Source organism: Mustela erminea, chromosome 5, assembly GCF_009829155.1.
Source record: "Mustela erminea isolate mMusErm1 chromosome 5, mMusErm1.Pri, whole genome shotgun sequence".
Classification (NCBI taxonomy): domain Eukaryota; kingdom Metazoa; phylum Chordata; class Mammalia; order Carnivora; family Mustelidae; genus Mustela; species Mustela erminea.
In genome coordinates this window covers 142,437,879-142,454,237 of record NC_045618.1, presented here as the reverse complement: position 1 = coordinate 142,454,237, position 16,359 = coordinate 142,437,879, and the positions used below count along the sequence as shown (strand labels likewise).

The 16,359-nt window shown below is 50.0% G+C and overlaps 1 protein-coding gene across 1 annotated transcript in view; it reads right to left on the bottom strand.

The window, feature by feature from the left end:
* Nucleotides 1–214: 214 nt before the first annotated feature.
* YY1 (YY1 transcription factor) overlaps nt 215–16,359 on the bottom strand; it is a 28,905-nt gene continuing 12,760 nt past the window's right edge. Inside the window, exons 2-5 of the mRNA XM_032345257.1 lie at nt 11,799–11,961; nt 4,049–4,109; nt 2,241–2,399; nt 215–1,400 (exon numbers count right to left, since the gene is read on the bottom strand). Of these exons, the coding sequence (XP_032201148.1) occupies nt 1,218–1,400; nt 2,241–2,399; nt 4,049–4,109; nt 11,799–11,961 (566 nt within the window). The 3' untranslated portion in view covers nt 215–1,217. The remainder of the gene's footprint in view (nt 1,401–2,240; nt 2,400–4,048; nt 4,110–11,798; nt 11,962–16,359) is intronic.

Here is a 16,359-nt window from a genome sequence, read left to right as displayed (position 1 = left end):
GCCGGGGCGCAGCTGCTCCAGTCACTCTCTTGCTGGGGGTGGGAGGGGGGTGGGGAGGCTAAAATCAAAATCCTACCACCAACGGGGCCCGGTTTGGGGTACTCTGAGGTAGTTCCTTAACTCGGGGTGCCTGTCACCTACTCTCTCCCAGAATTCAGCACGCACAGGAAGTCCTGCAACCTCCATGCACCGCTGCCATCACAAGTCACTGTCGTTGAGTGCAAAATAAAGGAAACTTGAGTTGCTTTATTTAGCTTCCAATTTCTGGGAGGCTCGAGAATTATAATTATGCTGGACAACAAAAGGAAATAAGACTGTGCTTACAGATCTTTTTCTGCCGTATTCTTTCTGTAGGATTGCTGTTTTATTGTTGCCCTTTTCTGTTACATGGGGTGTACACATCAGGTGGTAAAAGGTACAATACATTCTACAGCTGAGCACCACTTTCTGTAACTGAACAGGCAAAGAAATTACACTGAACATCAGCATCTGGCAGTATTTTTCGGAAAAAAAAAAGTGACTAAAATGGGTTTAAATTGATTAACACTATTAAATCACATCTAATATTTGATACTACATGATTCAATACAGCTATACGATACAATTATACAAAATGTGTTAACATCAAAGAATACAACCAAAATTAAGATAGCAAACAAAACCTATATAACTTTTTTTTTACAGGAAAATACTTTTGAAGTATGCATGTAACTGCCCATTCTTTTAAAGAAAATCTACTGCAAGCAAAGTTATCAACCTCCAGAAAAATCACACATAGCATTACTAAGCATATCCCCAAAAAGTGTACAATATGCACACTTGGAAAATACAAAATTAAAAAAATTGTAAGCAACAGGTGAGCTTCATATTTATAAGAATGTGAAAAGAAGTCCCATTTTTAGCACTGTTGTATAAAGAATTGTCTTTTGATGCGAAGTTCATGAACTGTCCTCCTGTTGGGACCACACTTTACAAAAACACCGTGTTTTTGAAACGAGATTACAGAGCAAGATAGAGCATCTTAGCAATGTCATCTTATTAAAGTTTTTTTTTTTTTAATTTTTACTACTTTATCAAAACATGTCCCTTAGGTGTGTAGGATTCATTTTTTAAAATTCTTTCCTAGAAACAATATACAAAGGAGAGGCATATTTATTCCCAATCACACTCCTGGAAGATGCTCCCCGGGGTCGAGAAGGGTCTTCTCCGTCTTCTTCTCACTGGTTGTTTTTGGCCTTAGCGTGTGTTAAGATGTGAGATTTCAGGTTAGTTGACTGAGCAAACTTCTTATTACAGCCATCGAAGGGGCACACATAGGGCCTGTCTCCGGTATGGATTCGCACGTGCGTGCGCAAATTGAAGTCCAGTGAAAAGCGTTTCCCGCAGCCTTCGAATGTGCACTGTCGAGGAGAGACCAGAGACAACCCAACTCAGCAACCGTGATGGGGCCGAGAGGGCAGGCAGCGGGCGGCGGGGAGCAGCCGGCCTGGCTCGCCGCGCACCTCGTGCCCCTGGCTTCAGGGACATGCGCCAGGCCCATCCCAGGACAAGTGGGTGGGGAGCTCTAACTCTGCACACGGGATCTCTCCAACACCCAGGCGCAGCCCTCACTGTTTAAATACGGGGTAAGAGAAGCACTTGCCAAAACAAACACCAAGAACCTCTCCCGGGCTCATGTTAAGGTCTCAGCACTGTGCGGGTGCTCCAGATAATAAAATACAGCTGAGCAGGAAGGTTTCTGGTGTCAAGTAGCCGAAAGAGCCCTGTGAAACGGGAGCTGCCCTGCCCGTCCGTCCCTGGAGACGGTTTCTAAAACGAGAGGAACGTCACTGCGCTGACTCCCCACGGTACTGTTTTGGAACTCTCCATCAATGAGTGATGCGGTGCCTTCCATCAACTACGGAAGACAAACTGCTTCCATCCCACAGTGAATGCACTGGAAATGCAGTTTCAGGCTTGCTCTTGAGCAATCCAGTTTTTCTGCTGATATGAAGTACACCCCCTTGACACCCCGATACACCGTGCCCCCCTCCAGGACCAGAGCGGCTGCGCACCGGGAAGGCAAGCGCCGGGGCAGCCCTTCCGGGCCCTCCAATGGGACACCGCTTCGGTTCCTCCCTTAAGAAGCACCGAGAGCCCCACTGAGAGCCCCCGGGGTCTCCGGGTGTCCGTCTCCCCAGCGCCCGCAGCCCCGCCTCCACCTGCCAGCTGTGTGGGGAGGGGGAAGGGACCAGCTCTACCTGAAAGGGCTTCTCTCCAGTATGAACCAGTTGGTGTCGTTTTAGTTTCGAGCTCTCAACAAAAGCTTTGCCACACTCTGCACAGACGTGGACTCGGGGGCCGTGGGTGTGCAGGTGCTTCCGCATGGCAGAGTTGTCCCTGAACATCTTCGTGCAGCCCTTCGGACAGAGAGAGCAGCTCAGCGGTTCGCACTGCGAACTGTTACGAAGGCCCCAACCACGGGAAACAGCCTTCACCGACCCAAGAACGAAACCACCCGCCGACCCCCACTTCCATTCCTCAGCAGCACAGTAGAAATATTAAATGACTTAAGACAAAACCCAGACAGCTGGAAAAGATCTTCCCGTTCAATGCAAGCCCTTGTGTTACAGACCAGGAAACTGAGGCTCAGAGATGTCTTTAAGTAGACTTGCCCAAGGTCACACTGCTCAGAGGAGCCGAGCTGGGGCTAGAACCCAGCAGCCTGGCTTCCAGCCACACCACAGCTGCCTCAGCCAACTCTGTCCCCAGACCAAGTACCAGAAGCCCCGGCAAACCACGGGGCTGAAATGACAGCCGTCCACCACTGCCTTTGGTGGGCCCCGGACTCTGCGCCGCAAGAGCGGGCTGCCACTCTCCGTCGCACACTGTCCCCTCTTCTCTCTTTGCCTCCTTCCCCTTCACAGAGAAGAGGGTCTCCAAGGAATGGCAACTACAGAAGAAACTGATTTTGTGAGACACTAGGAAAAGCAGCAGCACACGGACACCGGAGCGGGAGGCGTGGGGCGGGCGGGGGGCTCTCGGGACAAGCGCGGCCCGCCCGGTTTCCTCTGCAGCTGCTGTCCAGGGAGGAGCGGGCGGGGGACGGGCGGACAGCACAGGAGGAGGAGGGTTTCACAGGCACGAGGGAGAGGGAAGCTGCGGCTTTGGCACCTTGACCCCTAGGCTGTGTTTCCATTTAGCAAATGGAATTTTTTTAAAAATGTAATTTGGAAGTACAAGGAGAAGCTAGAAAGAGCACAGGCACTTAGGACCTAACTGTTTTCAAATGCTTCTTTACGTGTTGGCCCCCAGAGGAACTCATTTTATATCTCAAAATCGCTACACTAAGCGTGTCGAAAAACCACACAAAGAAGCTGTGGGTGGTCGGTCACTCGACGGTCATCGCCGAATGAAACCCATTCTTCCTCAATTACTGATTTTCAAAAATTCTTTATCCCATGAAAACTTTCTGCCCACCTACATGATACTTCTTTTTCTGTTAGTTTTATACCCATCCAATTAAGTGTGAAACAGACCCAACCAACACTTCCAAGTACTTTTTAGGTGATCGTTTTCTTCGAAAGACACCGCATTTGAAAACAATTAGGCACCCCTGTAAGTAACACGGAGTTAACAGGGAAAATAAAGAAAATCGTGAAGGGAATGTAGTTTTATGAGGCTTACTTTAGCAGCATCCAAATACTATCCAAATTTTCATAGTGAGTTTAGAGCCCCACAAAGGTCCACGGGTGAGACAAAACCCAATGTCTTAAGACTGACTTGTTCATCATCCAAAAAGAAGAAATAAAACCCTAACATCGTGTATTCGATATACAGTAAGAGCAAAAACACTTGGCGCCCTACAGCAGCCCCATTTTACAGTATTTAAATTTAAGTGGCCTTTACTGAACAAAACTTACATCACATATATAGCCTCTTGAATTTCAAAAACAAAGATTAGAGTTCCTCATTTAATTATTCAATGGAAATAACAGTGCAGATTGATTATGGGCTCTCTAGATCTTCATCGGCGTCTAACGAACACTTTTCCCCTAGCATTACTTACTTTATGAGGGCAAGCTATTGTTCTTGGAGCATCATCTTCTTTAATTTTTCTTGGCTTCATTCTTACCAAAAAGAAAAAAAAAAAAAAAAGAAAAGAGAGAGAAAGAGAGATTTGTAGGAGTGGGTAGACTCATCTGGCATCAATCATTTTAGTCCCTAAAATGTTCTCCTTACAGATACAAACATCTACGGTTACAGTTTGTGTCCAGGAGGGAAGGGATACGACCGACCACACTCACTGGGTGCCCGTGACTGGGGCACGCCCGCCCCGGCTCGCCAGACGCGGGTGCTGGTGCTCACAAAGCCCGAGTCGCGGCCATGGTCTCGCAGTGAGCGAGCTGGGGCAGCGCAGACCGGAAGTGAGGTCTGCGAGCTTCGTGTATCTGCTCTTTCCTCTAAGCCCTTTAAATAACACAAGACCACCAGCCCAAACCACAGAGGAGTCTCTTAGTGGGAGCAGAGCAAGGTGTCCACAAGCAGCTGCTGTGATAACAAAGACACCTTGTGAAAAGGAAGCAGCAGATGGGGGAGGGTCTTAAACACAGATCCTACGAAACTGCTTTAAAAAAAAAAAAAAAAAAAGGAGGGTTCGTTTCATACTGACAGACGTTATCTTCGAGAGATAATTTTTTAAAAGGGTACAGAAGAGTCCTTGTAAACAGAAGATCATTTATATACATTATCTCCGGAAAGAAACATAGTAAATGAACCTGGTGTTGGTGTTTTGGGGAGGAGCCCCCAGGGACGGGTGGACAGGTGGGAACACCCCATGCCCTTCCCCACTGCTGAATTTCATCATGCTACTACTTCTGATGGTGGGGGTAGGAGGGAGGTTACTGCTTTTCAAATAAGATTTTTTTTTTTAAACGACAGAGATTTCTGGCCCTGCTTCGGGATGGGGGTATAACAGAGGAGTCCTGATCTTGCGGGCAGCAGAGCCCTGTGTGGCCGGCCCAGGGAGCTTTCTGACTTGGTAGCTTACCTACCTGCTATTTCCACTGAACCAACCTTTGGTCTTTTGTCAAAACTTTCTCTCCGAACACTCCCTACAGATCTGTGTGTGCTAGAGGGTGAGAGATTAAGAGCTCCTAGAGAAGCTAGAAAAACAGATTTACATCTCTGAGACAGATGTTCCTTCTGTCCCACTGCCTGCCCCCTCACTGTCCTACGTGAGGCTGCAGTTCGCCAATGAGTCACGAGGTCAGCAGTGCCTTACCAGTAAGAGCTAACTTACCAGCACTCTCTCCTCACAAAAGATTTCTGCAGTCATCTTTAAGTTAGCAAAGGCCCTAGTGCAAAGTCCTTCTTCACTCTTGAGCTGGGAAAAAGATGACCTGAAGATTTTTTTTTATAAAACCTGAACTGACAAAGTCATCTAGTTAAACTCTCCAACCCTGGAGGGGCGTTGCTGAACCAATTTATCTGGTGGCTGGAACTTACTGCTAAGGGGAGTCTGTTCAAAATTCTCAGAGTATTTCCAGCTTGCTATCTGCCCCCTTTCCAACCCGGCAAACACTCACTCTTTCTTCTACTTGGGGGATTACGCCATCAGTAAGCAAGTGTTTTCTAAATGCCTATGTCTATTGCATACAGAGCTTTGAACTTGCCTGTTATCTTAAACACCCGTAAACCCTGGAGCTGCTCTGAGCTCACGAACTTAAGACAAAAATCTGGTGCCACTGCGCCACCTGGAGGTCAGAGCAGAGTTTGGAAAACAACAGTGACCCAAATGAATGGGTTCTACTCCAATCAAGTAAGAAAAAAGGGTATTATTAAGAACCAGGCTTCTGTCTTCCCAAAGAGTAACATTTCCTCTTTTGATGATTGCACGGAAATGCTCTGTCTCTCTTGGCTGCGGACATGGCTACGTGATCGTGTCTGTCCAAATTTACAAGAGTGGTACTCACCTAAAAGAGGGTGACTTTTATTGTTTGAAAATTCTATTAATACACCAACTTTTTAAAATGCCCACTGGGTTGACAGGTAAGTGGCAAAGACAACCACTGCCTGCCCCACCCATCTGGGGCTCCAATGCGGGGTCCCTGTCAGTGCGGCACCTGCTGCAGTGGGACAGATGTGACCAGCCGACTCCCCACCCCCACATTTTCTTAAATTTATTCCCAGGAACTTGATTTTTAAAAACCTTTTATCATGGAGATTTTCAAACATACACAAAATTAAAGGGCATGGTCCCCAAGTGCCATTAACCAAACACTCGATTTCTTAAATGTTATCATTAAGTGGGATTTTTCTTAAAATGTCCTTTGCAAAGTGTGGGGCCAGCACGTAGCAATGTAATTGATTTTAGAATGAAAGTTTAAAATGTATTTGGGCAAACACCCCCGGACACAAGAAGGAAGTGAAAGGTTGAACTGCAGCTCTCTCAAGCTCCTTGGCAAAGCGGCCTTCCTCACCATAGCGGCGAACGAGGCAGTGTGTGTTGGTGCCTTTATATATTCGAAGGCAAACACTGAAAAGGTCATTTTCCAAAAACGAGATTCAAAGTCGGGGGTTTTTTTGGTGAGTAAAGACTAAAATTAATATCTTCGTGGCACCAACTTTTGTAGGCACCAACCTACAAAATAAAAAGAAGTATTTGAAATCCTAAAAAAGTCATTTTTGAAAAGACTAAAATAATATACTGCTACCTGGAACATCCCTTAAATTACCGCCCAAACTATTCTGAATAACCAAGATCGGAGTTTTTCCTGGATACTTTACACAGGAGGCCACCAATGGCAGCGGGGTACACGGGGGCGGGCTTGACGCCAACTCCTACCAGATGCACGACCTTGAGCAAATCACTGCACTTCTCAGCCTCAGTTTCTCACTCTGTAAAAAGGTGGAATGCTACCAGCTTTGTAGCTGCCTAGACTCAAAGACAGCCTGTACGTGAAGCTCTCGGGGAATGACAGCTATTCTTATCCCCAGCCGTGGATTACATGGGTCTAGCTAAAAATTAGTTCATGCCTTTAAAAAAAAAGGGCCAATCATACTTAACAACCCAGAAGGTTCCAGCGCTCCAAGCCACCATTTCTAACTAAAGGGCTGAGAGATTAGAGGAAAATGGCCTAAGGTGAGCAGAAAGGCACCCTGGGCAGATTACCAGTGGCGTGGAGGCGCAAGGTGCCAACAAGGGGGGTGAGTGCACGCTCTGTGCGGCACGGCTGCTAGCCCTGGCTCTCCGCACACTGTGGGCGGGGCGGAGTGGGGGGGGGGCCGCGGAGGGGCGGAGTGGGGGCAGCGCTGTAAAGGCTGGACTCTGGGACCAGAAGCCTGCAGGAGTCTCCTGGCACCGCTTCCAGCAAGGAGAAATCAGAGTTCTAAGTCAAAGCTTTAGGTCCCAGACACCGAGATGGACCATTTTTGAAGCAAAGATTCTCAAACGAGGATAAGTCTGTCCCCGGCAGCCTGGAAGCCCCAAGGGGACCTGCGCTGGGGGACGGGGGTGGCCAGAAGCCCCAGCGAAACCCAGCTCCAGCTCTCCCCTCTGCAACCGCCAACTCCCCTTCCTTCCTGGTGCCGAGGAGAGCAGCGCCCCTGGACAAACCAGACTACTGCTAGACCAAGTACGTCCCAGGGAGGCAGCACGCAGCCCTGCCACGTTCTTTCCACCCCGCCACCCCGGCTCATCCTCGAGCTACTCCTGAGAAGTCTCAGGGCGGACGACAACAAAAATAACCGACTTGTGGCTGACCTAACCACTTTTAATTCTCATCTGGCCAGACCAGAAGTTTCCAAAGGGCTAACTACAGGTAACGGAAAAGGCAAAAAGGCTGTTCATTTAATCTGGAACAAGAACTTGCCAGGTCCCACCTACTGGCCACATTCTGAAGTATTTAAAAAAGGACAGTCACCCCCCAATACCAGGACTTCTTACACTCGTGACCCGCCCCGTAACTGATTTACTTACTCCTAACTGATTCTCTAGGCTCCGTGCGGCACGAATCTGAGCCATTCTTTGGTTAGTTCCAAGCCCAGTGCAGAAGCCCCTCACCCCAGCACACGGAGGAGAGGGAAAAGCAGCCAACACGCTACCCCAAGCCGACAGCTGAGCCACGGGGTACAGGAGGAAGAAGGAGGTTCTGTGCGTCTTTCCAAGAGAAGACGGGGTCTGGCCCCCAACAATCTGCAACTTGGTGCCTCTCTTGTCTTCAGCTTTCAGAGTCCCAGTCACCACGGCTAGGGACCCCGGAAAACCCTCTTGAGAGGCTGGTTCTACACATCCTCAAAATGCAAAGACCTAACAAGAGAGGCCATTCCAGGCTCCAGTCTCTCTCACCACCGCCACCGTCCAATTAGAGACGTGACAGTTTTCTGTGATCTGTTCTAGGACTGGGGGGCCGAGGGCGGGGGACAACGGAGATGAGCAGGAGGGCAACCCTCCCCTTCTCTTTGTGTACACCGTCGGGATGAGCGGGATCTCATTCCGTTCAGTGCACAAAAGGAAACCTTTGCAGAATGATCAGAAAAGACAACACACTACATTCAGATGATTATGGAAAGAGATCGCCTACTGTGGACCGTAACTGGGTGCTGGGATCACATTTCCTGCTCTGTGAGTCCAACGGAGCAGCTTCAGGACCAAGGAGAGACTTGCAGAATCAGGCCAACAAGTTCTCTGAACTTCAATGACCATCAACTTTACGCCCACTTTTAGGCCACGGTTTATTAGCACTGCCTCTCTCTTCAGGGGGTTTCTGATTATCTTCCTTTTTACAAAACTCTTCTCCCAAACCACCAAGACCTTCTGGCTTCTTACTCATTCTGCGCGCTGCTGGATGAACTCGAGTTCTCCTGAACAAAGCCCCACAACTCACCGACTGTCTGTTCTCAACTGAATGGGTGTCCAGCCTGCGGCAGAGCTGCCCCCCTAATTTTCTGGTTCGCCAGATTCTTCAGGAAGGCTTCCTTTTGATGTGTGCCGTCGTCCCCCTGAAGTATATCCTCCAGTAACCCCCTCAGACAGGGTAGGCGCGACATAAAACGAATCCTTAGGTGTCTACAATGGCCACTTTCCTGCCTTGTATTTGACTGGCAGCTCTGCTCGATCAAGAATGCTGTTTACAGAAACTCTCCCTTGCAACTCTCAGAACCTGGCTCCACTGTCGTCTAATTATCCACTGTGGGTCAAGAAAGGTCTCATTCAGATCAGGTAGGGTTGAAGGCAGCCCTGAGGCAGGTGCAAGGCCACCTGGGAAACAAGCAGAAGCTTCTTTCTATTTGACAACAGTGACACGCACCCCCTGAGTGTAGGGCTGAAACCCCAGATCTTCTGTTCAGGAAACTGGGGACAAGCTTTCAGATCTGCTGCCTCAACTCAGCAGTGAGGGTGAACAACGCCAAGGGTCACCACACCTAGTCACATCTGCTCACGACCCCCCGATTCCTGCTCTCTGCGAAATCCCGCCGCAGCCCTCTGCTCCTACGCTGAAATCATTCCGCAACAGTAACTCAGAGAAATGGGCCCCGTCCCTCTCCTGGACCTTCTGAGCACGCCCTTGGCTTCTGTGATGCCGTACGTACTTAGGGCCCTAAGCCACCACGGCTTGTCTAAACGAGCCCCGTGTCCTGCTGCTGGTTCCCTCAGCCACCGATCATAGGGTCTTACCCAGACTTTCCTCTCCAAAACCGCCCTCTCCACACCGCGGACGGCTGCGTCACTCTCAGCCGCAGTCACAGTGCAGAAGATGAGTTAGCCCTGACTTACCTCCTGAAACCTCCAAGTCCAACAGGGATGACTAACACCTAAACCCCAACAATGCCCACCCTGAGCCCCAAACCAGCACCACTCTTCCAATCTCACGCCGGCTGAGGCTTCGCAAGGCGCTGAGCTTCCATTCTAATTCCCCTCCTGGAGACACACAGCGGGGGTGGCTCTCCATCTCTCCCACCATCTCCTGACACCCTGATCTCATTTCTTCTTTCCGTCTGGCCACCGCAATCCTGGCTCAGGCCTTCAGGACCTCTCCCACTCGCGGTCTGTGCCCGCGCCAACCCAGCCTGGAGAGAGCAGACATGTCATTCCCCCCACATCAACCCCTGATCACAGAGCCCTCTCTCTACTGCTCACAGGGTGGACTCCGGCAGCAGTCCACCACGCACTAAAAACATCCACAGATGTGGGGCCAGTATTCAGAGAACTCAGAGATCTCTTACACTTCAACTATCTTCCTACAGGCAGGCATCCAAATTCCCAGCCAAACCTACTTATTCTTCTCGGAGCGTATGCCGAGTGGGTGTGGAGCATCTCCCTTTCCACTGCGCTCACGCCACACTAGCATTAGGCCCACCATGGAAACCCCCCCAATCCCCCTACCTCAGTGTTTTTCAGGGCTCAGGTCAGACGCCATCCCCTCTACAAGGCTTTCCTTGACTCCTGCCTTCCATAGCTCTATCCGTGGGGACTGCAGCCTCTACCCTCGATAAACTCCAAAGACGTTAACAAGAAATGACTAACTTTAAAAACACATGACAATACTAAACACTGGCATGCAATTCGACTCAATCTGCCCCAAAACTCAAACCTCACTGTTAATTCTATCTACAGATTCCATTTTTATTTGTACGGGGTGGGGGGGTGGAGGGGGTGGGGGGATGGAGTTACATAGCATACCCGTACTTAAAATACGAAAGCCAACAAAAGCTGGGAGACACAATGTCACGAACAAAAGAACAGAAGCCTTAACACTTTTGTTCAGCCGTGGTCAATCAGAAATAAGTTCAGGTGTAGTTTCCCTACGGCCGCAGTCTCACAGGATAGGAGAAAAGGGCACAAACCCCTTTATTATTATACCCCTGGCTCTGACACCCATCTGACACTTGGAGAAAATGAGGCTCCAAATGGCAGGAGGACACCCACCTTGTTTTTTTTCTCTGGCAGGGCACACTCCAGGGCCTCCAGTCTTATCTACTCCACTCTGCTCGCAAGATAAAGACAGACAAGGGCGCCCCTGCTCTGTTTCTGGATGGGTGGGATCACAAAGAGATCTCTCTTCCTCCTCCTGCCCTCGCCCAAACGTCCTGGCTATTCCAGGATCCGTGCAACCTCGGGGCGGGCCAAAAAATCATCCGTCTGCCCCAGAGTTGATGAGTTCATTTCACATTTTATTTAAAATGGTCTCTGAGTGTGTTCTCACGTCCTTGTAGAAACTGCCCAACAGTGCTGGGGAACAAATACTACAAAAGGGGAGAGCGGCTTCTGCGGGAGCCCTGCCCGCTTCAGGCAAACACGCCTCCAGACCTTCCTGACTGCCCACCTTGGTCGGTCACAGGGGGCCCCCACCATAAATATTTGATCTCTTCCTGTCATGCCTGCTTCAGTGAAGCAAACCCCAGGAGCGTAACTGATGACACGCTGGAAAAGGATCTGATGACTCCTTTCCGGTCAGCTCTGCCCGCCCGGCTCCAAGCCAGGCCCCCGCAGCTTGCTCTAGCTCACAAGGCGTCCAGCTGGTGTGAGGACCCATATTTCCAATCAACCTCTGTGCAATTTTATGTATTCACAAGCAATTAGGAGCTATGGAATTAAGAAGCATTTGCCTCACCTTACTGTCTGCCAGGATCTAAAATGGGGCCACACACATCACTAGCAGAGTTACCCCCACAAACAAAACGAACTGCTTTTGTTTTCCCAAGTTTCCCTTGACTAAGACTACCAGCCACCACTGTAACTTACGCACAAGGAACACGGCTGCCGACTCTCAAGTACTTTCTATTGTTAGAGAGAAAGGAAAGTTCTGAGGGCTTACCTAGCGAATTCTGCCAGTTGTTTGGGGTCTGAGAGGTCAATGCCGGGTATCCCTCCAGGAGGAAGCTTCTTCCCTGTCATATACTCTGAATAATCAGGAGGGGAGTTCTCTCCAATGATCTGCTCTTCAACCACTGTCTCATGGTCAATATCTTTTTTTTCATCTGAAACACACCATAAGATTGATTATTTTAGTGGAGGAAAAATGTGTATTGGGCAAATACATTCTAAAAACTATGAAAAGTGCTTTCATTAGCAGCTTCAGGAGCGGATGATTTAGAGCTGCTAGCCCAACTTCTTAACCACCCAGTCTTTCTCCTCAGTCTCCTGAAATCCTGGTTCTGCTTCAAGGTCACCAATATCCGCGATGCCCAACCAGCAGACCTTTGCGCTCGTGCTCCTCAGCCTGGCGGGAATGTTCCCCACTCTGACGCGGCGGTCACTTGCCTGGTTCGGCTCCCACTTCTTGAACTGCTCCTTGTCAAGCTTCCTTTCTCCTCCTCCCACCACTCCCCAAGAGTTCTGCTTTCTGTCCACCCACACATTCTGTTAGCGACACAGCGATGTGGACCCGAGTCTGATGCCCCGCTTCCGCCCTGCAGCCTTCCCTCTCGCGGCTCTCCCCTCCCTCTCCCATCCCGCTCTGCGGCCCTTTCAGCTCTTCACGCTGATCCCATGACCCGGACGCAGGCAAGTTACAATCACAGCAATGTGATTTTCATTGGCCCCTCCCACTAGACAGCACGTGCCACGAGGACAGGAGCGCTTGTCAGTTTCGATCCCCAGGTATCCCCAGAGCCTGGCGCAGTCTGCACAGAACTGGCCCTCAACAGTCGTGTGTTCAAGGAATGCAGGACATCTTTACTTGTACGACTACTGTCACAAATCCAACAGGCTAAAAAAAAGGAATATGGATCCCCGTAATTCATCTCCTACATCCCAAACACCAAATCCTATTGGGTTTTTATTTTTTTTAAAGATTTTATTTATTTATTCGACAGAGAGAGATCACAAGTAGGCAGAGAGGCAGGCAGAGAGAGAGAGAGGAGGAAGCAGGCTCCCCACCAAGGAGAGAGCCCAATGCGGGGCTCGATCCCAGGACCCTGAGACCATGACCTGAGCCGAAGGCAGAGGCTTTAACCCTCTGAGCCACCCAGGCGCCCCTCCTATTGGTGTTTAGAAGGTCTTCGCCCTTTGTCCCACGGCCATCAAGTTAGCTCTTAGTATCTCATACCTCAACGACTAACGTAATTTTTTAACTTATCTTCCCCATTCTGTTCTCTGCCGTAACGATGCTATAAAGGATCAACTGATACAGAAAATGCAGCTGATGTATTTCCACCTTGTACGAACCCTTCAGAAGTGTAAATTACACTTGGCCTCCTGGGCCCCCTGTGCCTGGGTCCCGTTTACACAGCTAGCCGGGCCTTCCATTTCTCCTAGGCAGGAGCCCTCCACAACACAACCAGGCCGTGCTCCGCCCAGGGCTTGTTGACTCTACTGCTCTGGCCTCAGCTTCTTACCTCTACCTTGAACCTACGTTAGGTCTTGATAACGACACTGACAAACTCTAAATCATGCTGTTCTGAATTTTTGCTGGCCTCGCCTCTTACGCTGGGGTCGAGCACCCAGAGGCCCAAACCGGTTGGTCTGCAACTATGTTGTGCTGAAAGCAGAAAATAAAGACACTCCAAAGTGTTCCCTGCTGACTGAAACGTCCTGCTTCTCCATGAAAATGTTTCACAAACGGTGAAGTGAAAATTGGCTTGTTCAATTCTCACCCCCCCATCAGAGTTAAAAAAAAAAAAACACAAAAAACCAACAAACAAGACTAAAGGGGCGTTGGGAGGCTCAGTCAGTCAGTTAAAGCATTTGACTCTTGATTTCGTCTCAGGCCATGATCTGAGGGTATCAAACCCCGCGTGGGGCTCCGTGCTGAGCGCGAAGTGTGCTGGACATGCTCTCTCCCCCTCCGCCTCGGCCCCCATGTGCACACACTCTCTCTCCCTAAAATAAATCTTAAGACAAAAACAAAACACAAGACCAAACCAAACCCTACAAGGGACATCACTATCAAAATATGATGTCTAGCTGCTTATTATCAGGTTCTCTGACATCAGGGTACAACGCAAGTTAAAGACAAAATGTTGGGGTGTCTGGGTGGCACAGTCAGTTAAGCCTCTGACTCCGAGTTTCAGCTCAGGTCTCGGGGTTGTGAGACTGAGCCCCGTGTCGGGCTCCGCACTCAGCACGCAGCCCCGCCAAGTAGGTTCATTTGATTCAAGCGGTCACTATGTTCAATCACTCAGATGAAAAACAAAGAACAGGATACTTTTTCTTTTTTATTTTTTTTTTTAAAGATTATTTATTTATTTATTTGACAGAGAGAGAGAGAGAGAGAGAGATCACAAGTAGGTAGAGGCAGGCAGAGAGAGAGGAGGAAGCAGGCTCCTCGCTGAGCAGAGAGCCCCATGCGGGGCTCGATCCCAGGACCTTGGGATCATGACCTGAGCCGAAGGCAGAGGCTTTAACCCACTCAGCCACCCAGGCGCCCCTACTTTTTCTTTTTTAAAGATTTTATTTATTTGACAGAGAGCGATCACAAGTAGGCAGAGAGGCAGGCAGAGAGAGGGGGAAGCAGGCTCCCTGCTGAGCAGAGAGCCCGATGGACTCTGAGACCTCTGAGACCCAGGGCCCTGAGACCATGACCTGAGCCGAAGGCAGAGGCTTATTAACCCACTGAGTCCCACCGGCGCCCCGGGCATACGATACTTTTACATTATAAATGTCTCTCTCCCACCACTCACTTATTTTTCAAAAATTTTAAGTCATCCCCTACTCATACGTAGGGTTGACCCTGAGATCAAGCGTCGCCCGTTCCACCAGCTGAGCCATCCAGGACTGCCCCCTCATTCTGGAAAACGTTACACGTCTCTGCCAGGAATCAGAGGGCAGCAGCATCGCACTGAAAGGTTACTCGACAGGCGGTTTTCATCACCGGGCACAGCCCCCGAGAGGTGGGCAAACTCGCAAGTCCACCCGGCACAGGAGAAAGCGGAGGCCCAGACAGGCGGTGCAGCTCGCTCTGGGCTATTAACTAGTCAGCCAGGGGCCTCGTGAACACAGGAAGCCTCCCTGCCGGCCCTGGGTCCTTCGCTGTCAAGCCCAGCGGCCTTCAGTTCCGAGCTAGAACCATCTCTACATGCCGGTAACCTCCGTACGGACGACGCAGCCCAAGGGAACAGCCAGATCATTCACGAAGGGCAGGAAACGTGGTTAGCGATCCTAAGTGACAAAGCCAGGACTCTGCACTGTAACCCGGTTTTCTCTCGGGGCTGTGGTCATCCCCTCACCCTCCAGCCTTCCCCGAGGAGCAACTACCACCACTCGCCTTTCAGGTGCTCCAGAAACGCTTGGGCGGGCAGGAGAGCTGTTTTTCCGCCCTGACTTTGGGTACTTCCGACAGAAGAATGGAAGCAAGGCAGAGGGCCCCTGCCGCTGCGAGGAAGCTGTGATGAGAGAACCACGTCTCCAGTAAGCCGGGACACATGCCGGGACACATGCCGGGATTACCGACTCACAGACTAGGGGCGCCACCAGCTGCCTTCGGCTCAGTCATGATCCCAAGGTGCTGGATCGAGCCCCGAATGGGGCTCCCTGCTCTGCGGGGAGCCTGCTTCTCCCCCTTCCGCCCCCCTGCTTGTGCTCCCTCTCTCGCTGCATCTCTCTCTGTCAAATAAATGAATAAAACGTTTAAAAAGAAAGAAAAAGGGATCACAGGCTAGCTCACACTCCCTGCACAGTTCAACGCCTATTAACTGAGGGTCTCCTCGTCTGGCACTGTTCCAAGGCCCCCGAAACAAAACAAAGCCTCTGCCCTCAAAGAACTTTTATTCTAGTGGGTGAAGCCGTCTTAGCTCAGGCTGCTCTAACAAAATACCACAGACAGGGGGCTTCGAAAAGAATTTACCCCTCATGGTCTTGCAGACTAAGGTGCCCTCCAATTCAGTTCCCGGTAAAGGTGTGCTACCCTGGCTTGTCAAAGAGCCTTCTTGCTGTGCCCCTCCATGGCGGGGAGACGGATCGTCATCTCTGTCTCTTTTTACCTAAAAGGGCACTAATCCCACCAGGAGGGCTCCACCCTCCTAACCCGATTACTTCCCAAAGGCCCCACTGTCAAATACCTTCACACTGGAGACTGGGACTTTAACTCATGAATTCTGGGGAGACACAAACAAGTCAAAAGAGGAAATGCTTCCTGAGGCTTGAGACTCAGTTCTTAGACCCAACGTTCAACAACGCCAAGCACCCAGACGCCAATGCCAGCACAGTCGCCAACATCACCACGAACTGGAAGCCGTGTATGGAGTGAGTCTAAGCAGAGACCGACAAGTTTTACGATCCCCAAGTACTGCAAGTGGGCCCGACCCAGCCTGACAGCCTTCCCACCACCACTTATGGTTTCCTTTCTATTATTTTATCTTTTATTTACACACACGCACATACACACAGAAAATCTCAAGCAGTCTCTACACCCAGCACAGAGCTGATGTGGGGCTAGA